This window comes from Falco punctatus (assembly GCF_963210335.1).
Source record: "Falco punctatus genome assembly, chromosome: 11".
Lineage (NCBI taxonomy): Eukaryota > Metazoa > Chordata > Aves > Falconiformes > Falconidae > Falco > Falco punctatus.
Window position 1 is genome coordinate 14,322,549 of NC_137591.1, and position 25,492 is coordinate 14,348,040.

A 25,492-nucleotide genomic window follows, 5' to 3' on the forward strand; every position below is an offset into this window, starting at 1 on the left:
ATTCTAGGCTTTTACGAATAATCCGCTAGGGTTTAACCAAAGCTGCCCGGGAACAAATTAAGTACCTTGTTTTGATTTTTTCCAAATGTATAGTTATTTTACAGTTGGATGAATCTGAAAATGAAAACCTTCAGCTTCCTTAACAATAAAATATACTCATGTGGTTAGGCGATCTAGTGGAAAAATTTGCTTTTCATCTCTAGAATCACTGAAGAACTTGCAAAAGACATACGGGACTATAAATTGATAAGCATTTCTGACTCCATCAAGTAGGCAAGTAGTCATATCCTTCAGATGCAGAAAATGAGGCACAGAAATCCCTGGCCTCGTGCAAAACTGCATTACAGAAGTGCAAAGACAGGATTAGGACTCGATACTTAGGCCTGCGTCTTTTTTTCTGGTGCATTGTTTTAAACAATACTGGAGTACTGTAATTGCAAGGTCATATTCCTTGATTACTACAGTAGAGTCCAGAGTTCATTAATTCATATCATTGAGAAGCACTAGGAATGAAAAGTAGAGTGCATAAAAGCTCAGACTGTGAAGTATGCATTTTAATACTTGGTAGGTGATATAACTTCGCTTTGCTTTGTAAGGTAGGACAGGCGTGATTTCCAAATGAAGTTTAAATCTGGACTGCAGATATCCTCCCAGATGGGTTGGAAATGTCTGTGTGGTGCATTAGAAACTCCAGAAGGGCTTTTTCACACTTGTACTGCTAATGCTTTTAATTCTTTTGGCAAAATGAGCTGGTTCTATGTCTTTTGCTTTGCTGTGCCCACTGCCAGCCCCAGGCTTTACTAACTTTCATTATATTTGGATTTTAGAGCTGCAACATCAGTGGAGTCTTTCAGTCAGTCGAAGGCATTCAGCTGTCTCAGCAAGAGGGCACTGACAAACAGGGACTGGACAGGAATGAAAGCTGCCCCTTTGAAATGGAAACAATAAGCACTGTGCCTCACCCGTGCCCTCCACAGACCAGTGAAAGGAGCATCCCTGGGTTTTGCTGGCGCCTGCCTTCCCCGCTGCCCGCGCCTGCGCCCCAGCCCAGGCTGCGGCAGTGGTAGAGGAATGGTAAGTGGATTCCTTGGCCGCTGTCTGATGTTGTGGGGCATTTCCACCTTTCTTTCCTTGTGTCCGGAACGTGCATGAGCTAGGAGGCTCTTTAGGACTTCTGGGCTCAAGCCGTTACATGCAGCATCTTGCTGTTGGGAGCGTTATTGCACATGACCGCCACAACCAGTGGAAAGTGCCAACAGAGGAGCTTTTGCTAGCGGAAAGGCACACGTGTGATTTCAGCACTGGCAGGATACTTTTTCCCAGCCACAACAGTTTAGCAGAAAGAGACGTTCTGTTCTGGGGCTCCCTTTAACTGGGGAGCCAGAGATGCTGGTGCAGGATCCAAAGCCGGGCTTTAGCAGGGACAGGCCTGGCCTGGCATGCTTATTACTTTTTACCACTGTACAGTGTGTATTATTACGTATCATCATTGTAGGATAAACTAATATAGGATTGCTGATCAGTCTTTGCCTTCCAGTTTTTTTCCAATGACTTTAACAGTCTGTAAATTGTTTCTGGGAGAAGGCGTTTGCCTTTATGAGCTGCTTGTATTTTTTGGTACTGTACATCCCAGCTTGATCATTGTTAATTAGTGTCATGCTTCCGTGTAGATGACTGTGTTTTACTGCGAGCAGAATTACTTCTCTTACTAATGGCTTTTTGCTGTTACTGAATTCCTGCTATAGTAGTTGAGAATGAAAGCTCATTTTTCTTCTCTCACTACACCTCTTCACTACCCTTGTCTTATCTGAAGTGGTTGACTGTCAAAAGTTTCTCTTTTGTAAACAAGTGGATTAAAAAGGAAAGGTGTTGGATTAAAGATGACAGTCTGATCCTACGAAAGTCAATGGCAAATCTCCCATAAGCCACAGTGAAAACAATACCAGGAAGAAAAGGGCTCTCCAGGTGTAATATTAGTGTGCTTTTTAAGGAAAGCGGATGCAGTATTCTTCATTTCCCCTCTTATTTGGGGTTACTCTTTTTGCAGTGTAGCACTTCTCATGAGTTAGCAAAACACGGCATTTGTAGAGGGGATTTGTGACTGCTTTATTACAAATAGAAACAGTGCGAGAACTCATGTTACTGGTCTTAGTTTGAACGTACTTAGGTAAAGAAAAGCTGTTGAATAAAGTGCTGCCTATCTGTATATACACCCAGTACACATGAAGGTTCTCAAACACAGTGTTACAGACTAAATTAAGGCTGGGGGAAGGGAAAGAGGCAGGTACCTCCCTTTTTCCGTCTGTAGGTTATCTTCAGGAGAGAGGCAGGTAGCAGGGCTCAGTCTACTGAGCCCTGGTGTGAGCAAACTCATAATGGCTTACCTTCTTCTGGAAGTAATGAAGTAAGGAAGTGCAGTACACTGAGAAAAACTGGGTCTTTTCTAATTTCAAGTTCAAGGTGGCAAGCTGCAGCTTGAGAGAGTGAGAGGAGTACTATACATTATTCGTGTCTGCTCTTGAAGGAAGAGCACTGAGAAATGCTGTTCTGTAATTGTAATTGTTCAGCTATTTAGTCTTCAATTGTCTTTCTGATAGCTCAGTTTTTAGTTAGAAAGAAAAGTATTTTCTTTAATGACAGTTTCCTGACAGCACCTTGTCCATGCTAAGGCTTCTCCTGGAAGGGCATGCTGGCTGCTATTGCCTGTTATGGAAAATATATCGTGGCTCACTGCCTGGCTGATTTGTGCACAAGGTGAGGAGATACTGTGTTGTTGCTCTGAGTTTGAAGGTGTCACCTATCCCTGGTCCCCCCTGGGGTAGGAGGGAATTGCCTTTCTACATAGGCCTAGTGAAAGCCAGCTGACTGACACTCCGCTAGTTAAGCACAGTCTAAATGTCCTGCTTGTGCTGTATTTTAGCTTCCCAATTCTATTGATCTTACATTTTTTTCTATATTACTTTTTTTGGAGTATTTGGAATGCTACCTGATATATTACTGTTCCCTGAAGTTTTTGAAGCCGTCATTTTCATAGATACACAATAGGAGATGGTAAACCAAAAAGAGAAAGTTCCTATTCATACTTTTAGTTTATGAAGCAACAGCAGATCCATTGAAATTCAAATGAAAATGGGGACTGTGTCACACACTATAGCTCTCTGGAAAGCTACAGTGGGAGTCTAGCAGTCCAATTCATTCTTTTGTAGAATGTACTAAGGCTAATGGTCTTGCTGGGAGTAAAATGTATTTTTTTGCAGAATGGTTCCAAGAACAGACTTTGCTCTTTACCAGAAAACATGAAAGAAAACAAATGTTTACTGTTTCTTTAGTATGCTAAATATGAACTTCTTTGCACAATGGAATGTTAGCAGTAGCCGTAATCATGTTTTCCTTTCATCACCTAGTGAACATAATTTTAAGAGAGGACTGTTGTAATTATATTTCAGATAAAAGGAAGCAGAATATCTGGATAATATTACAGTTGGTCTGACTGTTTTGTTGATTGGGAAAAATAAAGAGAGAGCGCACATGAATACTTATTTAATGCACAACATATTTATTAAGCAGTGCAGACTGTACATAACGCATTTGACTTTGGATGCAATGCAGTAGGCTTATTTTCTTCAAGCACCTTTCTTAATATTTTGCTACAGCTATTATGTTCCCTTCTTATCTGTCCAGCTATTCAATTATTTGTATAGTATGTCTATAGCACAACACTAAAGCATTTAGCTTAACTACAGTCACCAGTGCAGGTACAATCAATGTCAGCATCCACAGACTCCACAACATCCTCAGATGCAGATCTCTTATCCCTGCTCCTCTGCCATTCCAGCAGGCTTGCAGCAGTATCTGTCAGAAGAGTGAAGCCATTGTTAACTAGCATCAAGCAAATTAACACATTTCAAGGAAATACTGTTTTGATGGCTGCCAACTCCCTCATCAAGTAAAGAATGAAATCCTGCCCCCACAACTGACATCTAACTGACTCATTGACTTGGAGCAGGATTTTCATCCATGGTATAATTACTATAATACTTCCCTAAAACCAAAATGAGTAACCTTTCATGAAGCACAAAGACAACAGGCAGGAGGCTGTAAAAGTGCTGGAGGTAGCCACCACCAGTGTAAGACCACCACGTACCAATACACATCAGCAATCTCTTTTTATGTCAGCGCTGTATATCACTGCGTATTTCAGCTGACTATTTGCCGAAGTTCATTCAGAAGGATAAGCCCTTTGGAGAATTTTCAGAGGTTCATAAACTTCTAATTAAAGTTTCCCATATATTGTGAAATCTGGCAGAGCATTGTCAGTTGCACTATTAACCTTACCACACTGCTTTATCAACAGCAGCTTGAATAAGCCATATCCCTTAATGCTGAAATAATCTAAACGGAATAATGATATTCATCTTCCCAATAAATATTCTTAGCTAGTTGGAGGTTTATTATTGCATCTGCAAGAATATTAGGATATCCGTTTGGATTAAGTTTGTATAATGAGTATGGGTAAAGCTTTCATAATTTTACCTCCATTTGTTTTATCCCTGAGTTGGACAATACATTTATAACCTGCCATCTCTCATCACAGGGAAAGCTGGAGACTGCTGTGTGGGTTCAGGTTGTATCAGTCACTTATCTCCTGGAATGCTAACACTCTCCTTGGCTATATTACTGTCCAACCTGAAGCACACGTTTTGCATAATAAACTGGTTAATAAATATTTCCCAGAAAGATGCTGGAGATGCTTTTAAAAAATATGTATTTTCAGACTGAAAAATGAGAAATGCTATAAAATGTTTGAGGTCTGTTTTTGAAATACATTAATTTTTGTTATGTCTCTTTACCCTCGGACCCACTGTGGGCCTGATCACATGTAGGTGGTAGTTCCTTAGGCAAACTGGGTTGTCGCTGAGTAACTGCGATCCCGGTGGTCAGGGCTTGTGGTGTGTTTGAAATGTAAACCAATATGTGGACTTAAACTTGGAGTGATGTCTGTAGTCTTAGGAACTTGACTAAGGCAGTCTCACTGATTTGAGGACAACAGGGGAAATTCTGCTTCCTTGTACTTCATTTTATCCTTGCTACATTGGTGACAGGGATGGGGTCCCTCTCTTTTGAAACAGCAGGCTATCAGGTCTGAGCTCTCATACAAAGAGGGGAGAAAAGGTCTTTGTCTGGTATATGCAAATACAGGTTCTCAGCCTGAGAAAGATGAGGATTTTGTTTCTATTGCTTCTCCAAGTTAGCGAACAAAGAAAGAAAAAGAATAGTTTTTAAAGGCTGGCCTTATATTTCTATTGATCCTTAGCCTGAGGAAAAGCAATTGTCTTGCTAAAAAACCACACATGGCAACCTTTTCCTTCCTCCTCCTCCTCCTCAGGATAAAGAAATAAAAAAAGTCCTTGATTAGGAGTGCTGCTAGCAGACTTCTCAGTCTCTGGTTCAGTAAATGAACCAGAGAAGCCTGCAGTTGCTGTAAAAGCAGCACTAGCTGCGACAACTAACATATCTTTTTTTATGATTTTCCTCTTTTCTCACACGTTTTTGTGAGAGAATGAGACAGCTTTATTATAGCTTAATATTCTGAGGCAGTGAGTGGCCTGGGGTGATGACATTTCAGAGACAGAGACTTGGACACACAAAAGAAATCTGTGAAACATGGATATGACAAGATTTGGGAAGTTTTTTTTTGTTGAGGGTGGGTTTTTCTTTTCATAAAAGGATGCATCTATTCACATCTCAGGGAGCTGTCAGAAAACTATTAGCACTCTCTTTGTGCTACTTGTTGAATAGGCTATTGTAGATAGTTGACTATTACAGAGATACTCATTGCTTTTATGGGCTGATTCAGCACATTGCAGATATTAATAACATGAGCAAAGTGCAAAGTTCTACACAGATGTTGTTCAAAATTGGACATAAAAGACTCTGTTCCTCTCCAGTATTACTCAACACAGGGGTCCGTTGTCTTCAGTGAAACTACTCTGGATTATCCCAGCTAACAATGCATTTGGCCAACAATGGTTAACACTGAGAAGAGACCACTTCAGTAGATACTCCCTAACGGTAGGTTTCCCTCTAAGGTGTATATGTACTGTGTAATTCATTAAAAGATTTAGGAAGGAATGCACCAGAAATATCTGTAGGTTCCACGCTGGATTATACTCCCTTGCTTATACAACTTCAGCCTGGACCTGTGTTAGACAACGCATCACATCCATGACAAATTAGTGTAAGGGAAAGGAGAAGAAGGCCTGGCATCTGGGGCATGAGTGTGTGTGTGTAAAAGTACCTTCAAAACCAAACCATGTTTGGAATAATCTAGAGAACATTTCAGCAGTGTTTTTTTTTTCTGATGTATTGCACAGTGGCATAGTGTGGCAGCCTAATCACAGCAGTCATGTCACACTACTTGACTGACTTTCAATTGCCTTGCTTGCCCTGGTCCACACAAAATTGCAGGCTGTAATGAGCATAAAAGGACTCAGTGTTGCTTATCTCAAATTTATGAAGATCCTGAAAATGTGAAAAAAAAATTATTGATCACTGCTGCCCCTTTTACCACCTCAAATTTTTTCCTCAGATGATGCTACCTGCCATCATCTAAACTAGCTTTTAGCTGGCCAGTACTGTCAGTGGTTAGAGCAAATACTAAGGGGATTAAAAACAGCAGCTCAGAGAGGAGCCAGAGGAATACAGGTCTGCGCGTGGCTGTGCTGTGTTTTGTTCTTTCAAGTGCTCTGACAGAACTCCTACAGTACGTGACACAGAGAGAGAAAAATATCGTACCTTTTGGGAAACAGTGGAAGCCAACCTTAACCGAAGTTTTTTCGATTGGAGTACAGTCTTTCATACATTTCAGTACTGGGTCAACAGAGTAGCACGTAGATTCCTCTCCATCAACAGTAGGATTTCGATTCAGCTTCACGTAACTGCGCTGCAGCTTGCACCCTAAGAGGAAAAGGAAAGGTAGTTAAAATTGTAGAAATAAATCCCAATCGATCCTTGCAATAATAAAAGTCTATATTTTCTCTTCAGCTTTTATTAAAACAGAGTTGCCTGACAAACCATTTTCACAGTAGCAAGGTTATCGAGATAGGATGATAATAAGTTGGGGGATAGAGGAAAGAGTCTGAAAGGGGAGCTGTTTTTAAAATCTAATGGCACAATATAACCCAAATGGAATAATGTATACCCAGTTTTTTAGAACTACATAATACACAGAAAATAACCTCTCATGTCTGAAAGCTATTAAGAATAGATATGGCAAGCACAATGGCTACTTCATTGCATTAGGAAAAATGTCAACTGTAGTGAATGGATAAAAAAAAAAAAGGCAGCATTTATATAATAACATCAAGGATAATTTTTGTATTGGATGATTTTTATAATGCTGCAATTATCTCACTAGAAAGGTATAATGTAACTTAACAGGATCCCAGCTATGACTCCGTTTCCTGACACACAGATAAGTACAATTCTGCTACCACTGAAGTCAAGGAGAAAAGAACCATTAACTTCAGAAAAGTTATCTCAGGTCCAAGGTAAATGGAGACCTACAGAACAAAACTGTATTGATATTATGGGAGACCATCATTATTTTTCCAGCTCTGTGTGAGAGGAAGCTTTTTTACTGTAGCAGGATTTCTAAATATTTCCTTGAGATTGCACCCTTAGATTGCACAGAACAAAAACGAAATTTTGTGTACTCTGAAAACTTACATAAACTTAAGACCTGACACTGCATTCATAGTCTGCAACTTATTTGATTAAATCGAGTCTGCAGACAACAGCTGAAACTTCTTCGATTCAGTGGTGAAAATCACACTTCTTTCAGCAGGAGCAAGATTAGGCCTGATTTTGCCTAACAAGCTACACAGTGTAACAAATTATAGTAGAATCAATTATTTAACATTGAACTACACATAAGGCAAAGACTTTTGCTGTAGCATGTACTCTCTATTTTCGCAGGCAGTGTTTTAAACAGCCAGCGGTTAATGAAGTTAAAATGGGTATATATTGTTATTGTCTTTTCTAAATAAAAGATATTGGCTGATTTAAAAAAAATAAAAATGTTTTCTAGCTACTGGCAGAGGAAAAGTGAAATTATATTCTCCCCCAGCATAAAGTGTTTTCAGATCTACTCACCACCAGAGCAGGTTTCTTCTAGCAGTACCCATGAATGAACAAAAGCAGAACAGCTCTGTGCCAGCTTATGATTTGGCATTAGGAGTTCATTGTGCTTTTCTCTGTCATTATTTCCACAAACTCCACAGGTCTTTCCTCTCATCCATGAAGCAACAGTAACCTGTAAAATAGCACGTATTTGTGGTGAATACTGAAGTGTTGGTCTGTTACATTGCCAAGGTACTAAACAGAAAGAAAGCAGTAACCTTGAAAGCCAGCCCAATACCTTAAGGACCACACCATCAAAGGTCACATGCTTCAGTCCGTGTGTTGGAACTTCCACAACAACTGTTGTTCCACTTTTGGAAATTTTAACATTGTCTGTAAAAAGATGATGAATTGTAAGGTGATGAGTAGCACAAAATACACCATAATGCAACCGTAACAAATTTTCCTTCACAATAATTTTGCTGCTACAGTTGGTTGATTTTTTTTTTTTGTGGAGAGAGAAAGCAAAAATAGAAGAAATTATCTCTTTATTTGTGAAAATACTCTATTTCTGTTCCCTATAGTTGAAACTGAATTTTATATCCAGTCTGCTAAATCTTGAAAAGATTATGACATTGGTGGGGCTCCAGCTAAGTATCTGAACCAAAGCATCTAACTGTGACTACAAGAACTTTTTTTCCTAAACAATCACCAACCTGGACATTCTGTGTATATACATATATATAACCTGTCAGTTATACTGGGGGAAATAAGGGTATATACATATACTGTACAAAAACAGGAGTTAAGTCAATACAAATCTGAAGAAAGTAAAGTGTCTGTTTTTTTCTTTGCATTAATCCTACTCATGGTTTCTTTACATTGAGATTTTTCTGTGGAATTTATAGAAAAATCTTAAAGATATTTAGTTTCCATGTTAGCCCTGGAAAAGTGGGTATCTTAGCTTACCTTTCTCATACTCAGAAACTCCACTTTGTGATAGAACTGGTTCTTCATTGCACGTCACAAGGAGAGATGAATTTCTGGCAGGAGAGATTGCAATGTTCCTTCAGAAGAAAAAAAAAAAAAAAAAAAAGAAGAAGAAACTAGTGGTTAATTTAAAGTGTGAAAAGTAAAGATATTTGTGACTAAATCTAACAGAGAACCAATCTGAATATCTGATTTTTGAATGAATGAATGAGCTGTTCTCTTTCTGAAGTGCAAAATTAATTGGAACTTTGAATTTTGAGAGCCAACCTTTAAAGAAAAGACAGTGTGGAGACTTAATGAGCATCTTATCAGAAAATACTGGCTGTGAAACTGAAGACATGAGTAACTAAACCAAAGAGTCTCAGATGAAGATTCCTTCTGGAAACCCTGTTTTGCCTCAAATATCCAATTGCAAACCACTTTCACCTAGGAGTTAGACATCTCCCATCCCCAGACTAACTCCCTGAAACTTTATACATAATTCCTGAGCCCTCAGGATGAAGCACACTTACGCTGAAGTGGTATTTATGTGAACCTCTCTTGAGAAAGACTGAGAATCAACCTTTCTTGTAGTAATGATGAATTTTGGGTGTTCAGTACAGTCCTGGACCACTATCAGGTTGCAGCTTTTATTGAAAGAATATGTATGGCTCACACGATCAAATGTTTTGAAATCTCCCTCTCTGACTTCACATGTGGCTGCAAAACAAAACCAGAAAAGAAATGGTAGATGTGACAATGGCATACCTGTTCCTGCAAAGTTTTGAAAGATTGAACTACCCCACAAACAGGAAAGAAACTTATCATCTCCTTGGCAGAAGCTTTCAATGCTGCCAGAGCCTGTAAGGACAGGATAGCACTACAGAGTAACTACCAGATATAGACCATACTTGTATTGGTTTTGCTTACACGGTCGAGCAAACAGGAACTAAAATGTACCATATTCTTGAGAAACTAAAACCAGTAACTAACCATGATAAGAAGTAGTTCACATTTCCCACAGAAATGCTAGACACCAACCATCTAAGACTTGCATGATTCCTTTTTGAAGAAAATTAACTGGCCAGAAAATACATGATCTGTCTTGTACCCATTCTCTGATGCCTCTCAATGCAGAGATGGCATCTTTATGTGGGGGTCAAAAGACAACCTCTAGTCCCTGCGGACAGGAGCAATTCCTGAACTCTGAATATTTACATCAGTTTGAAGTCTCTTCATTCACCTGCCAACAAATATGCTTCTAAGTGAAGGAACAAGCTGTTGAGAAAGCAGGGTTAGAGACACTATGCCTCCCTGTAAGACCACTACAAGGAAAGGCAAGTCCCAGTCATGGCAGAGAACGGATCTACAAACATTGCTTATTCATGAGAAAAGCATATAAGTAATATTTACATTGATCTTCTTGTGCTATTTGTGAAGCTATTTCAGGAAATAAATTCCAGGCAGTGATATCTCGAGTCTCGTAAGGTGGAGATGGGCCTAAGGGCAGAGTGAATGGCATTCGGAGTGCCTGATAGTAAAGTGTTACCTGAAAAAGCAGAAATGAAAATACATTATGATAAATTGAACTATATTGCTCAATATGTGACTGCAAACAAAAAAAAGACTCTTATCTTAAAAAAAAATAATATCTTGAAGATGCATTTATACAATTGCAGTTGTATTTGTCTCTCCAGGATGCACCAAAACCTTAAGCTTTTTTGAGGAATCATTGTCTTCTCTTCTAGTCATACTTATTGACTTTTTGAGAAATTAAGGACATTGGAAAGTAAATGACATATATGAAGTGATAATTAAGTGACTTCTTAAAAAATAAAGTAGCAAGTAACTAAGTTGATGGATGCGTTTGGAAAATTGAACAGCATCCATTACAGGCTTAAAACTGGCATGATGAGCATTGGGGTAGGATCCCTCACTGTAGCTACAAATTACATTTACCAAGAGAATCAAATTAATGCCTAGTGTGCCTACTTCTTCATTATCATATATTAAAGATCCTGCAATGCTGAAACACCACAGAAGGTTAAAGACACACTAATTTCTCTGTGTATGAAAAGCTAGCTGTTATTAATTTGCCAGAGATCCATAGGGGAAATTTTTCAAAGCTATGCATAGGGATTTGTTGGACAAGGACCAATTAATCAGTGGGATTCTGCAGATCCAGCCTGTGCAGACTGCTCTGAGAGTGTAACTAACTGCTCCAGTTTGGTTAAAGCAGAGTTGTATTTGTGGCTGTCCTAACTTGCTTGCACCTATCTCATCAAGCATGGTTACTGCAGATGTGGCACCCATGCGCCAGCGCAGATAGATGCTGTACGTGGTTGCAATAGAGTGCAAGGTGGTCTCAAGGCCTCCATTACCTGCTCTGAGACCCCTATACGTCCCACAGAACTAGTCACGCTGGGAAAAATGAACAAAGTTGTGAGTGAGGAGCAGTCATACTTGAGACAATTTGGGCCTAACTGCTGTTCTCAGCGTGGAAAGGAGGCATTTGACTACCGAGTCTGATTTTCAACTTACTGCTGCATTGCACCAAAGCAGCACAAAATCAAAAGTACTCCTGTATTCATTTCAAGATCCATATAATACAGTCAGGTATAAAGCAGCTTCTCTAAAAGGGAATGTTTTGCCTTTTTTTTTTTTTTTTTTTTACATTAAGTATCAAAATGTTATTAGTTGAAATTCCATTCAAGGTAAGGAAAAAGAAAATAAAAATTGACACATACCCCAGGAGCTTTAATTACTGTATCAATTGTTCGTGGAGATGTTGCAGCTGCCCTTACTATAAATTCATGAGATGGATTTCTCTGATGTGCTTCTGAGAAGCCCAATACGAGTGCTGCACCAGGAACGTATTGCATGAGTCTAGAGATAACAAGATGTGACAAAATCGGGTACATGAGCAAAAGCAGACATGGGAGGATGAGGACTACTGGCAGTACTGAAAAATCAGGGAAACAATGGAAGAACTGAAAAGTCAAAGAAATAATACTTTGGGTCAAATTAAAGGGTTGATTTTACCCAGAGGAAACACATTTGCTTTATTTTTCTCATTTGAACTGGATATTTTTTGGGACCGAATAGAAGAATATTTCAAAATGAAAAGGTATTTTGAACTGAAATACCAAATCATTTAATATGGAAAGTGAAATGAAACATGTAAGGTTTTTTAAATATTTGGGGGATATCTTTTATTATGAAATATGTGGAGAAAGTAGAACACATTTACAAAATACTTTCATGCCACTGAACTTGTATTTTGCATCCAAAAAAACCCCAAACATATTTGGATTGAAAAATCTCATCCATTCCTTTCAGTGATTCTATAAGAAAGGCAAAAGAACAACTTCGGAAAGAACAAATAACATACGCTGTGCTTGTCTTTTTTATCCAGGATGGAAGACTTCCCCATTGCACCTTCAGCTGCACGGCCGGCTTCCTCGCCAGTTGGCCTGTGGTAGCCACAGCTGCTATCCTGTAGTCCCGGCACTCCTTGCCCCACCTTAGCCTGGCCTTTACAAACAGGGAAACAGTCACCCAAATTTCAGGAAAGAATCATAGAAACACACTTGACCATTTAAAAATGCAAGTTTTTCTTCTTTCCTGAAACTTCACATTGATTTTTAATGTTTCCTAGTCTTTTTCTTTCTTTCTTTTTTTTTTTTTTCTATCAATAATGCTCACAGAGAAATTTTGACTACATCCGGAAAAATTTGAGGCATAATAGAAAAAAAGCTTGCTAGGCTGCTAGGCTGTACAGAACTACTGGTACATGTTCCTGTCTCAAAGCAGCCCCTGAAACATCAGGTTTGTCATAATTTCCTGAGATTTTGTTAGACTTGGTAACTTCATAATCAATATGTATTTTTTCCTAGAAGATGACTGCACAATAATTGTTATTAGCCTTCACCAATACCTCTTGGCTTGAACACCCCCTCCCCCTTCCAATACTGAAATATCATGCTGATTTTGTTAATTGCAGCTCTGAAAAGCAGAGGTTTGTAAATTGTTACGCAAAGATATCTTGCATTAAAAGTGCAGCACAGGGAGATGTGAAAAAAAAATATACAAGACCTGTTCTGTCATTTGCGATGCTCTCTCAGGCATCAACCCATTACCCACCTTTTCTTTTTACATCTTTTCATATAATTCCTAAGAAATAAAACATTTCAAATGCATTTGGGTTATGAGTCTTCTGAAAAGAATTATACAGAGAAAACCAGCCAGATTACCAGACAAGCAAACTCACAGTACAGCAAATTATAAATAGATAGTAATGAAGAAGTCAATTTTTCAAACATTTGTTATACTTCTGCTGGTCATATTTTGATGTATCTTGAAAGTCAATATCTTTTTTTGCCAGATTTTGAAGTGGCTGATTTTTATTTTTGTTTTTTTAATTCAGAAGAATAGTGAAAGATAGGAACATTTTCTGAAATTTCACAAACTTCGTGAAACATTTCAAAATATGTATGTTTTCCTGTTTAGTTCTCCCAGTCAGCAGGTGCTCTGTGCTTATTCAAAAAACTCCGGGCTTTTTAGATGTCTCTGGGGGCGAAGCTTACCTGTGCTTTCAGAGGCAGTACTACAGCATCAGCACATGCTTTCCAATTGGTTTCAGCCAGCTGAACCACAACTAGTTGCACATCAACTTTGGCAGCATCAGAACGAACATATGCTGTAGCTTGATAACCTTGATTTCTGTTGTCACTCCTTACTGCCTGTGCCACAATCGTAATGCCAGGTGGAATTACATCTCCCAGGAAGTTGCGCTGAAAAACAACCCCCAACCATCTGTGCTTAAGTACTTCTGTGTGTTCACTGGAGAGCCTACAGTCCGGTGTATGTGCACTGATAGTAGGAAGCAGCCCTTGTCCTTCATCAGTTTAGTTTGCAGATCATATTTCTATATCCCCAATATTTAATGATAAATCTGGCTGGAATCTTGATTATTTCATTACCACCAGGAATTTTCAAAGACATGATTGTTTTGACAGGAGGGATTCCAAGACTCTTCCAAACTATCTTTATGGAAGTAGTAAGATTTTGTTCATTTTTAAAATCTTTTAAATAGCTGCCTACAATATACACTAGATAGCTTCCTTCACAACATATTTTACTATGCTACAGCTCCTTCAAACCAATTGATTATTTTCAAATCCTTCTTAGTGGCAGAGTTCCCATAGACATTACCTACATTTGCAGAGCTATTTATTCTATTTTATAGAATTGTACTTAGTACAATTATAGAATGCTAAGTGTGTAATAAAGATAAAGATGATATGTGCTTAATGGGACTTTACATTTAGCAATCAGTTATGACCATGCAGACCCTGATTTTAGTTAGACGCTGCATGCAGTCATAACCTCAGGTCTACATCTAAAAATAATCAGACTTAAAAAAAAATCTTTAAATAAAACTTACTTGTTTCCTCCCCATTTTTATCTTAATGCAATTTATTTTGCATTTTGGGCTTTCATAGGAAAAAGAAAATTCTTTCCCCTTTAACTTACAACTCCATTCCCTTCCATTTTTATAATTTCCAAATCCAGGCTTTCACTTATTGCAAACACCTTTGGAAACGAAGGAAAATATAACCCAACAAACCTGCAAACAAAAACCTCAAAACCAAGGGAGTTTGGAAAAAATGTTTTCACGGGGGGAAAATGTCTCAACAGACTTTGACTTTAAATGTACAGACGTGACTGGCAGCTTGCTCGCTGAGCCCAGCCCCTCAGCTGGTCCGAGCGCCAGCGCCTCTACAGCTCCTGCCCAGCGGCACGCAAAGCCCGGCTGCTCCTTCGTGCCACGCAGTCGTACCTCACGCGTGAGGCTGGAACCATGGCTGTGGTGGACGCTGACCTCTCCGCTCGTGTGGCTTCTCCTTGAGCTGCGGCCAGCATCTTCTCCATGGCGGTGGCTGCTGCTGCTGCTGCTGCTGCCACTTGGGCGACTGCTCCTGCTGCCACTGCTGCTGCTGTTGCTGTGGCTGCTTCCCAGTTCAGAGGAAGATGATGATGAGGTGCTTGATATCTCCCGATCTGGATGCTATGAAACAAAAGTAAGTTAAAAAGCTAGCCAAGAAGTGACCTCTAGTTTTACAGCGTAGAGCTGTCTGCCTCCCTCTATAGGGAACGCACAGACTTAGACATATCTACCGTTATTTTAGTTATCATGTGCAGACATGAAACATGTTGGGTAGGAACGTGCCTCGGATCCACCTGGACCTCTCTGCTGATAGGAAGGCTTGCATAGACAGTGATTGCAAATGGCAACATCACATTGTCCAGCTCTAATATTAGGGAAAATGACACTTAAGAAGTGGTCAAACATGTCCATTTTTTTAGGGGAAAATAATAAAAAAAGGAGATTGCAATGTAATTAAAACCCCTGTATATCATCTTCCTCTTTTACAGGCAGGATGCATAATAACTTTACAAGTAACACCTACAAAAGCCACTATATTATCATCCTTCTGATAGCTACTTAAAACACCACTGTGCCATAATGCATGCTGAACCTGGTTTCTGATACAATCTACATACCTGATGATTTTGCCATGATTGCCTAAAAAATGTGGACACAGCTATTCCCATTGGAAGATCCTGCTGTTTTGTAATTCCCCCACGGTCTTTGTTAACTTAGCTTTAGCTGCATTGTACAGCACCTAGCCCAAAGGAGTTCTGACCCAAATCTGAGGATTCCAAGTGCTGCAACAACAGAAGGATGTAGTGTAATAGTCAGTATCTTCATAATAAATCTGGTTATTTTGGCCATCGTCAGTGTTGACAGTGGACAGTATGGAATGCTTAAGTGAAAGGAACCAAAGCAAGCCCTTCAGTAATATGCCTGATCATATCAACTGTAGCCACCATGGGAACGTGCACTTGAATTAGGGACCTACCCAACGGATGCGAGCAGACCTGAAGTGGAGCCGATATACTTTTGGAAGGTGATATTCCTGCAAAATTCCAAAATAAGTTGTTACCTACAGCTCAGTAAGGATCACATCCTAGCAGAAGTCAAAGCATTAGAAAATTTTACCCATTCTGTAGAAACGTCGTAACTACCATGACTGGGTAACTGGGACTTAACGTGTTTTGTCTCAGCTTGTTTGTCATATTTGCTGTGGCGATGGGAAGCACCAGTGCTTTCACTGCTGCTGGTGGTGCCACTGCTGGTACTTCTGCTGCTACTCTGTGTTTTAGGCTTCTGCTCACGTCCACTTGTCTTTCCTTCAGCAGCACTGGCATGTGGAAATTGTGTGGTCTTGGACTGCTTCTTAGCCTTATGCTTTATACCAGATGCTTTGCTACTGCTGCTGCTGCTGCTGCTGTTGCTGTTACCTGTGCTGCTACTGCTGCTGCCTTTGCTGCTGCTACTGCTGCTCTTAGGACTACTACTACCACTACTACTACCGCTTTTGCTGCTACTACCACTGCTACTGCTGCTTTTGCTGCTACTACTGCTGCTTTTGCTGCTCCTACTGCTACTTTTGCTGCTACTACCGCTGCTACTGCTGCTTTTGCTGCTACTATCGCTGCTACTACCACTGCTACTGCTGCTTTTGCTGCTACTATCGCTGCTACTGCTGCTTTTGCTGCTTTTGCTGCTACTATCGCTGCTACTGCTGCTTTTGCTGCTACTACCGCTGCTACTGCTGCTTTTGCTGCTACTACCACTGCTACTGCTGCTACTACTGCTGCTGCTACCACTGCTGTCCCCAAAGGGGTAGAATTTCTTTCCTTTGGCTTTGGTCAGTCTTGCTTTCAGATTTATCTTGGTGCCTCCCTGTGATGCTCTGTTGTTAGAGTTGCTGCTTGAGGTGCTGCTCGTTGTACTTTCGGAAGTTCCACTGGTGCTGCTGGCACTGGAGGATGAACTTCTGGATTTTCTCGTCCCCTAGTCAATGGTACCATTGGAAAAACAAAATTATTTTTCTGTGTTCCTGCAGAAGGCTGTAAGTAAAATCAGATACAGAGAGCTATGAATCTCTGTGCTGCCTTAGAAGACAAGCTGCAGGCCTGATAGCATTCTTGCAATACATCACAATAAGGCAAATTAATAAAAATGTATTAAACCCACACATATGTAGAACAATACCCCGAACACTGTTGTGATATTGAACATGTGTAGAAATTGTTGATCATACAATTAAATGTAATGTTGGTAATAACAGTGCTGTGGCTATCTCAGGGCAAGTTGTGTAGGTAGGTGTCATACTTTTTTGCTACAGTTGTAATAGCCAGAAAGAACAGACTATCTTTTGGGCACACAACAGCTATTTTGTGTCTTATGAGACATTTTCGGAAAAACCTGCAAAATCTGCTCTTTCTCATGTCCTTGAGCTGGAGAAGAGATGAATGCAAACCAAAGACACACAGAAAGACTTGTGTACCCAAAAGCCTGTCTTTATCATCCTATTTTATATACTATCTAAACAAAGGAAGGTACTTAGTAAGAGAAATATAAATAATTAAGCTTTGTGCAACGTCTCCCACAAATTGAGAAATGGATTTTTGCAGCAGTACCTGGCCATCAGTATCATCAAGGATTTTCTTCACTCTTTTAACCACTCCTTTGTTGGAAGACACTTGTGCCTTTGGATCTTCAAATGTTACTAAACGTACCACTTTCGTAGGAGCTTGGTCTCCTGCTTGAATTGTGACTTGTATTTTTTCAATAGGTGCCTCTGTGTAAACTGAAATTGCATGACAATTAGTATTACTGTTATTATTAGCAACTGAATGACAGAATAAGCCAATTTTTCCTGTGATTTATTTAGCCATTCCTCCCCAAATGAAAATAAAAATGCTTATTGATTATTTTGGTATTGAGCAACTGCGCTAAAAAAACTCTGTACCAGCTAAAGCACATACTGGCAATAACCAAATTTTAAAATATTAGCATGATACTAGATTCTTTTCAAGTCAATAAACAGAATGATCAGCAGATTTAAGTCACATGAATTGGATTGCTTAACTAGATAACACTGTGGTATAGTGAATTAGGCATCAGAGAGTGAACTGAGGCTCAACTCCTGAATTGTAAAGAATGGCCCGATGGTTAGACCATTAGTCTGACACTTAGGAGACCTAGACTCGGTGGCCTGCTGTGCTTTTACTTCCTATGATCATGGATTAAGACATTAAGGACTAGATCCTAGCAGGGTTAATCCATAATTCCCTTTAAGAGTCTGGGTTTTTAGAGTGTAGCTACAGGACATTGCATCAGATCTGTTGCCCATGTCCAATTGCTCTGTGCTTGCATCCCAAATCCAATGATTCAGGATGCATCAGACATGCTCTGCCGGCACAGATCAGCTCCGCGTGACGCTGACCATGCTGAGTGGCATTGCTGGGAGAGCTGGGAAATCGCTGCTCGGATGAGTGCGGGAGAAACTGATTCCTGCTACAAGCATAGTCTGTTGCCGGTACTGGCAGGGCTGGTAGGTCTAATGGTAGTTTTAGTGGTACTTAAGATACAAAAGATATATATGAACATATACAAATATATACATGTATATACACACGCCCCTACCCACCCACCCATTACTTTCTGTTTTGTGCACAGTTGTATTTACCTGGCTTGAAGCTCACTCTTAGGGTGTGCTCTCCAACTAGGTAATAAAGAGGCACATTTTTGATAAATGCTGCATGTATGCTTTTCCTCTCAACGCACACTTGAACCCCGAATGTACTTGCATTGGAGCACATGGACTGAACAAATGGCTCTTTTTGGGAAGAAGACTGTCCAAAGGAAAAGGCATTTCCTGATGAAACGTCATCTGCAGCCTGTCTGCCCTATTAGATAATACACATGTCAAGTTAAAATGGCCAACAGTAAGAGGAATACTTGCATGTTACGAGTCCTGTTTTGGCAACAGTTATATGTATTCTGCAGGAAAAAAATCAAACAGTTTATTTGAAATAGCAAGGCAAGGGCATGACATAGGACAACTTAGTTTTCAATTGGACAAAATTATCAGCTAAATGGCTTGATTAGACTATCCAGGGTAAAAAGAGCTTCAGGCTATAAGAATGGAAAATTATATCACAAATTAATTCTGAATAATTAACTTTGTTTTCTTGGAGTATTTAACAGTGTTAACATGTTCTTGATAAATCTGAATGTGCTCTAGACTGGCTAGAGTTCTTTCCTTTGATTTTTCATTGGGTCAAACAACAGCCCCTTCATCTATGTCCATGAAAATTCTGTCTCTGTTGAGGTCTGACATGAATGTGAGACTATATCGACTAGATGGTCAAAGCATATCAGATGTTAGAAATTTCCACTCAAAACTATGTAATTTACATGTGCTAAGCAATGCTTGCAGAAGAACAAATTAAAATTAATTAAAATTGGAATCAAATCCATGAAATGAAAAGTACGATTTCCCAGAGCAACGAAGCAAATAGCTAAAGACACGTAATCATAAGCTTTCATTTCACATGTAATACAGGTCTGCAATTAATTTTTTACTCAGTTTATCATGTTTCACAAGATTCCAAACTTGTGTGAACCCCACTGAAAAACTGGAATTTTAATAGTAATATTTTCTTTCCAAAGGAAACTCTAATGAAACTGGGAAATGCTCCAGTTACTGCCACTTTTCAGTTGCTGTTCATTTAAGAATAACTGCAGAATACTGAATTTTCAGGAAGGGCAGCACAGAGGCACAAAGCAGAACAACTTTGCTTGTTCCAGGACATTGGAAACTGCTCTCACTGATGGTATGTTTGTCTATTGACTTCTCCACAGGAAAGTGCTGTACTCATCCTCTGTTCATCTTTTATATTATCTGAAAACCCTTCAGAGTTGCAGGACAACAATGAAACCAAAACAGGACAGTGTATTCCTCACCTCTGTCAGTCTTTCACTGAACAAATTGCACAGTGATGCCTTCACAATGCTGCCCATCATAGAAAGCCTGTACTAATTTTTACGGAAAACTGGAGCTTGGGAAGTCATTTGACTTGACACACAAATGGCCATCCATCCTTGAATCAAGATGCTTATAAGTATTACATTTGGCTCTACAAGTCGAGCAATGGAGCAACTTATGGAACATTTGTGGCTGGCCCAGGAATGTGATGCTTGCACAATGGTTGCAAAGTATTTTAAAGATTGTGGGCTGTCCTGTAGATGGCAGTGTAAAATTAATTACCAAAGAAAATGCTTTTGCTTTTGAAAAAGTGTTCAAGTCTGATGTATTACACTCCAGATTTTAAAATAATGTTACTGTAGGTCCATTCATGTTACTAGGTTGAACCTGACTTGATTTGAGTGAAATAGCATTGGTCAGAGATGAATTGTACATTTTCCTATGGAAAAAAGAAATGGTTTCCCACTGATTAAAAGCCTAAAAAAGAGTAGTCAGACACTACATTGCTTACCCTGATGTTATCAGTCTCGCCTGATGTAGAATCTGAATCGAAGGACATCTTCATTATATCAGGCACTGCTTCAGCTAGAAGAACTGGAGTCATCTTACTAGCAGCCAAATCCCCAATATTCCGTGTTACAGCAAATGTCTTAGAACTGCAGAATAAACATTAGAGGAAACCAGTATCGATGAAGGACTGCTGAGGAAAAGCTCTGAATAATGCCTTCTAGCAGGTATGCTGCAACAAGTACCGTACCCTGCAAATTACTTAGCAGATATTTACAGCATCTTTTCTGTTGTATTTTCAAGGACTGCTAAGAGTGAATACAAGCACGGACCAATCTCAGGGCAGATAGCTCAGTTAGTCTTTTAGAATCATGTGTACAGGTTAAAAGCATTGCAGTTGATGGGCTCTCCGTATGCCTAATACCTTGAAGAACAGCCAACTTACTTAGAAGCCTGGCTGCGTATTACACTATTAAATTTTTGAGTCTCCTATTTTGATGTTCTGGACTTTTAAAGTTTTAAACTCATCTTCTCTGTGCTCACTGCCAAACTTAGTTCTCATTTCCTTTGACATCATATTTGGGGAAATACTGGCATAACTTCAAAACCTGGGCACTGGTGGCTACTGAATGCTATATCCCATGCAACTTTTGTTAGAGCAGAATTAAAGGACCCTGGAATCATCAAAGTAAGTGTTTCTAGTTTGATCTACTTTCACTGGTACTTATGGCTTGGCCAGACATCACAGAGAGATGTGTAGGAAGGTTAAGAGCCTGTTCAAGTAAATGTCTTTAGTACATTATTTCCAGTGTTGTGGACTCTAAGAGTACTCGTAAGGATCCAGAATGACTGATATCAAGTGCAGCATGAGACTGAGACTCTCATGGCTAAATATCCTGACCCTCTGGCTCCATACCCCACGTTTTCATGGAAGCTGTTACAGTACTGTGGCAACTATGAGTTTCATTTTGGGTCAGAGAAATATCTTGAATGCTGAACACTTTTGAGAGATGAAAACCTATTTCCCTCAGCTATTAGCATTGTGCTAACTCTACCTTATTAGCCATTTATTCATGCTAACATTCAGCTTAAAATTCCCCATGTGCTGTTTCTCAGGTATGAAGTTGATCTACTAGTCCTGGGGCTTTTGTGGTAGCCTTTGTGATGGTGAATGGAAAGGTGGTCTGCAAAATGGTCTCTATTTTAGTATGGCCCACACTGTACTAGCCTGAGCAATTCCAATCTCACCTATCTGAAAGATGAATTTATATTCATTTGATAGCCCTGTCTTCCTCTTGAATGCTCCTACCATGCTGTGTGCACTGTAAAGCACACAATTGCTCTTCATGTGGAACACCTCAATAAAACGTGTGTCACCTGTGGGCTTTGTTTTCTTTCCCATTTCTCTCTTTTTTTAGATAAGGACATGACAGCAACGCTCCACGCTGGGTGATAGGAGAACCTTGAAGAATGGAATCTGAAATAAAATATTCTCCCTAACAAGCTGAGGGGATAAAAGAAAATAGAAATCAACTTGCATTTCAGATGGCTCATCTGAGTAAAGAGACAAAAAGGGAAATGGTTTTTATTTTAATCCCATTCAATAATTCAAATGACCACTGAACTGCAGGCTGGGTCTCCAAGCAGAAAGCCCTGGGGTTTCTTTCCAATTTTTTTAAGCATTTTTTTATGCCAATAGTCTACTCCTGCCACCTAATGAAAGTAGAGGATCGATTCCTCCCTGTTGAGCACAGAGAGCCGACAAATGTAGCTGCATCACAGGTGACACATGTCAATGTCTGCAGAATCACACGGCACAGTAAAAATAGGCTACAAGAGTCAGCTCTGGTGCTTTAACAAGAAAAACAGTCACAAAGAAGGCCTAAAGCTATGGTATGAAAGAATCTGTTCTCTCTGATCCCACACAACAGAAAAAAAAAACCTAAAAAGGAGATTTTCCAATATGTATTAGTGTATTTTTTGGATGAGACAAGAAGCTGTGCTATAGTATAAGCCAAATTCACTGCAGGGGTAAGGGACAAGCAATTCAGCTCTGTTGGGTCCACTGATGTTTCAGTGAGTGTGCCCTTACATACAGTCCTAACACGGGGACAGAAAAACTCAACATCTGTTTAAAACAACAACAACAACAACAAAATCAATAAAAAATATTTTCCCAGGTTTTATAACACAGCATGACATCGTATCTAAAGAAATGAGAAGTAAGAGACAATCCTCCAACCAGATTTTAGCTGTCTTTCTGCTATGGTGAAATGAAAATTTCTTCCTTTCCTACACATCAACCTTCTGACCTTGGTGCAAAGGTGTTAGAAAAACGGGGACTCAGGGCATCAGTCACTTATTTCCCTTCTCTGCCCCCAAGCACACTGCGCTGCCTTGCGAGCTTGCAGCGTACGCTGCTGCTTCTGCATTTGCTGCTACACACGCTGTGTACATATTGTACACAGTGCTGTAATTTCGTAATTAATCTTATAAATAAGATGCCTATGTGAAGCATTTCTGCTTAACCTACAGTTAAAAGAAGCAAAAAAGCCCTATGATACAAGCTCTATTCAAGATTATGTATATACTTCAGTAGCCTGTCATTATGAATATGTGATATATTTGCAAAGTGCATTCTCTGGCAGTTCTCCATATACTTTAATCACAGGGCTCTAATTTTCCCTGAAATTTATTTGATTTTTACTTCTTCCTGTAAATTTCATTTGAAAGTATGTTTAAGTAGCCATCTGTAGTATACTAAATAATTATGTTAAAAGAGCCTTAAAAATAACTATTATTTTTAATTAAATTTAACTTTGATAGGATTGAATTGAAACACATGCTACATATTCTCTCCGTGGTGTGATTAATTATTTTGCTCTGATTTTTGCTATAAAGAAAGTTGAGTCTGTAATGCACTGATTTGTCTTGGGAATGCAATCTCTCTATCACCAAAGTTTTCATTATTTTTTTTTTCTTTAGAGTCCGTGATTGTTCACCTGAGTTTCTCTACACCTCCTGAAAATTTATATGAATCCCACAGCTGTGACAGGTTATAACCTATATGGTGTGCAGGATATAACTGAACTTAATGCTATTGAAGACTGTTTGGTTCCTGTGTCTGGATGTGAAAGATGAAGGGGAAAATAATATCACATCCCGACTAGCTTTAATGACATGGTACTATAAAAGGTAATCTACTGACCATCAAGACAAAGTGCCCAATACTAAGATATTTTGAACCGAGCTCACAAACAAATAAAAGCGCAATAGCTTTCCAGAACCATTTCTTTAAATGGGGGATTTTAAACTAACAAGGGAAGGTGTCAGAATATCTCTAAAATATTGAATTCAATAGGTTCTATATTCTTTGGTGGATCTGTGCAAAAGGAAGAGAAAGTCTATGTTAAACTAAAATTTTTGACTTATTCTATATAGAATAGATATGTATCCTTTCTCTTTCTATCATCCTGCTTGTTTCTCTTCATACCTTTAAGATTTTACTTTGCTTGATTTTCGACCTCAGTGACGTTGTTCAATGCTACATTCTCTAGTTATTGCTTTGCCTTCACTTGTACTCATTGCCGCTTCATTTCTCTGTGTGGTTTCCACTGACCATTTGTTTTGTAACAGTGAACAGGAATGCTTTTTGGAGAAAAATTGATGGTGCTAAAAGTTAGCTAGTGAGTACTAGCTTTCTCATATACTTGGCATTATAGAGCTATTTCCGAGAGACTACTGCACTGTATAAATGATAATGCTGCAGGGTCTAGAGCAGAGCTTGGGCTGGAACTCATGGACTCTGCTGTAATCCCTCGTGTCTGATACTGGCTTGCTTTATGCTTTCTGGCAATGCATTTAACCCTTTCGGTGTCTGACTTGATTTCCCCTTAGGTCAAAGGAGGAAAATTACTTTGCAGGGAGGATCCTTCTGCTAACATTTGCAGCTCTGCTTAAGGCTCTAAACTCTGTATCAGTGTCCAATATTCTCATTTCAGTTCAGCATCCTTATTGAGTTCATTAATATCCTCAGAATCTCCAACAGTGACAGCTAGTGAGAGCAGGTGCCTGCTGTCCTTGATGACCTTGGGAGCAGAGTGTCCTGGTCTCCACAAGAAACTGAACAAAACAAAACATGCAGCTAACTTTTTCTCTGTGAACTGCTGAAACCCTCCCTCCTCTGCATGGAGAACCTGATTAGGATCACATTTGATGGAATGGAGGAATCATCACAGGGAGTAGGACATGATGTCAAATGCCTACTAGGATGGTCTGTGACCATTGAAGGACAAGGGAGAATAATGATTGCCCTAAATGGAGGAGACCTGCAGAGCTTCTCTGGGCCAGCAGCCATGAATGCTAATTGCAGCTGGATCAAGTAACTGAGCTCTTTTGTTACGGCTGTATTCCTAGAGCAGAAACTTGTTAACATTTCTGCGGATTGTATAATAGCTGGTTTCTGTTGTCAGTGATGCTTTTTCCTTTGTGATGAATTTTTGGCTTGTCTTTCTCAGTGTTTTTTCATATGTGTGTGTGTGTGTGTGTGAAGGTTTTCTAGGCTTTGGTCTACTGCTTTGATTCCTTGGACATACTCTTTCTGTTTCCTCCCTCTCTTTGTGCTTGTATTTCCATCTGTTTTCATTTGTTTGGCATCTGGCTACAACAGTTTTCCAGAGTGCATTGTAATTGCATGCACTGATAATAAATCAAGTAGACCTAACAGGTAAGAAAACCAAATGGCAACCACAAGGAAACAAGGTAAAAACACAAGAAACCCCAAATCCTCTATGCTTCAAGGCATCACATGCAAAATATAGATGGATTATCTGTTATAACAGGTAAGATTCAGCTGGCTTACATTTTACCTAGTATCTCCAGTCCAATTATAGTTATTAGATAGAAATTTTATGCCATTTGTGATTCATATAGCTTATGGGTCTCAACAGCTGAGAAATGGTCCTAAAGAGGATTTTCAGGTGAAGATC

General features: G+C 39.4%; 1 protein-coding gene and 1 long non-coding RNA gene across 2 annotated transcripts in view; one reads left to right on the forward strand and one right to left on the reverse strand.

Moving 5' to 3' along the window:
• Positions 1–957: 957 nt before the first annotated feature.
• LOC308071481 overlaps positions 958–25,492 on the forward strand; it is a 32,723-nt gene continuing 8,188 nt past the window's right edge. Inside the window, exon 1 of the long non-coding RNA XR_013931227.1 lies at positions 958–1,074. This is a non-coding gene — a long non-coding RNA (uncharacterized lncRNA). The remainder of the gene's footprint in view (positions 1,075–25,492) is intronic.
• The window catches only part of LOC308071448 (vitellogenin-1-like), a gene marked incomplete at its 5' end in the record, with an annotated part of 45,184 nt that continues 20,762 nt past the window's right edge, over positions 1,071–25,492 (reverse strand). The window contains 16 exons of the mRNA XM_080406878.1: positions 1,071–3,852; positions 6,796–6,957; positions 8,155–8,314; positions 8,420–8,514; positions 9,091–9,188; positions 9,624–9,810; positions 10,504–10,639; positions 11,838–11,976; positions 12,482–12,624; positions 13,677–13,883; positions 14,933–15,160; positions 16,017–16,073; positions 16,157–17,014; positions 17,644–17,813; positions 18,696–18,915; positions 20,509–20,653. Of these exons, the coding sequence (XP_080263004.1) occupies positions 3,734–3,852; positions 6,796–6,957; positions 8,155–8,314; positions 8,420–8,514; positions 9,091–9,188; positions 9,624–9,810; positions 10,504–10,639; positions 11,838–11,976; positions 12,482–12,624; positions 13,677–13,883; positions 14,933–15,160; positions 16,017–16,073; positions 16,157–17,014; positions 17,644–17,813; positions 18,696–18,915; positions 20,509–20,653 (3,124 nt within the window). The 3' untranslated portion in view covers positions 1,071–3,733. The remainder of the gene's footprint in view (positions 3,853–6,795; positions 6,958–8,154; positions 8,315–8,419; positions 8,515–9,090; positions 9,189–9,623; positions 9,811–10,503; positions 10,640–11,837; positions 11,977–12,481; positions 12,625–13,676; positions 13,884–14,932; positions 15,161–16,016; positions 16,074–16,156; positions 17,015–17,643; positions 17,814–18,695; positions 18,916–20,508; positions 20,654–25,492) is intronic.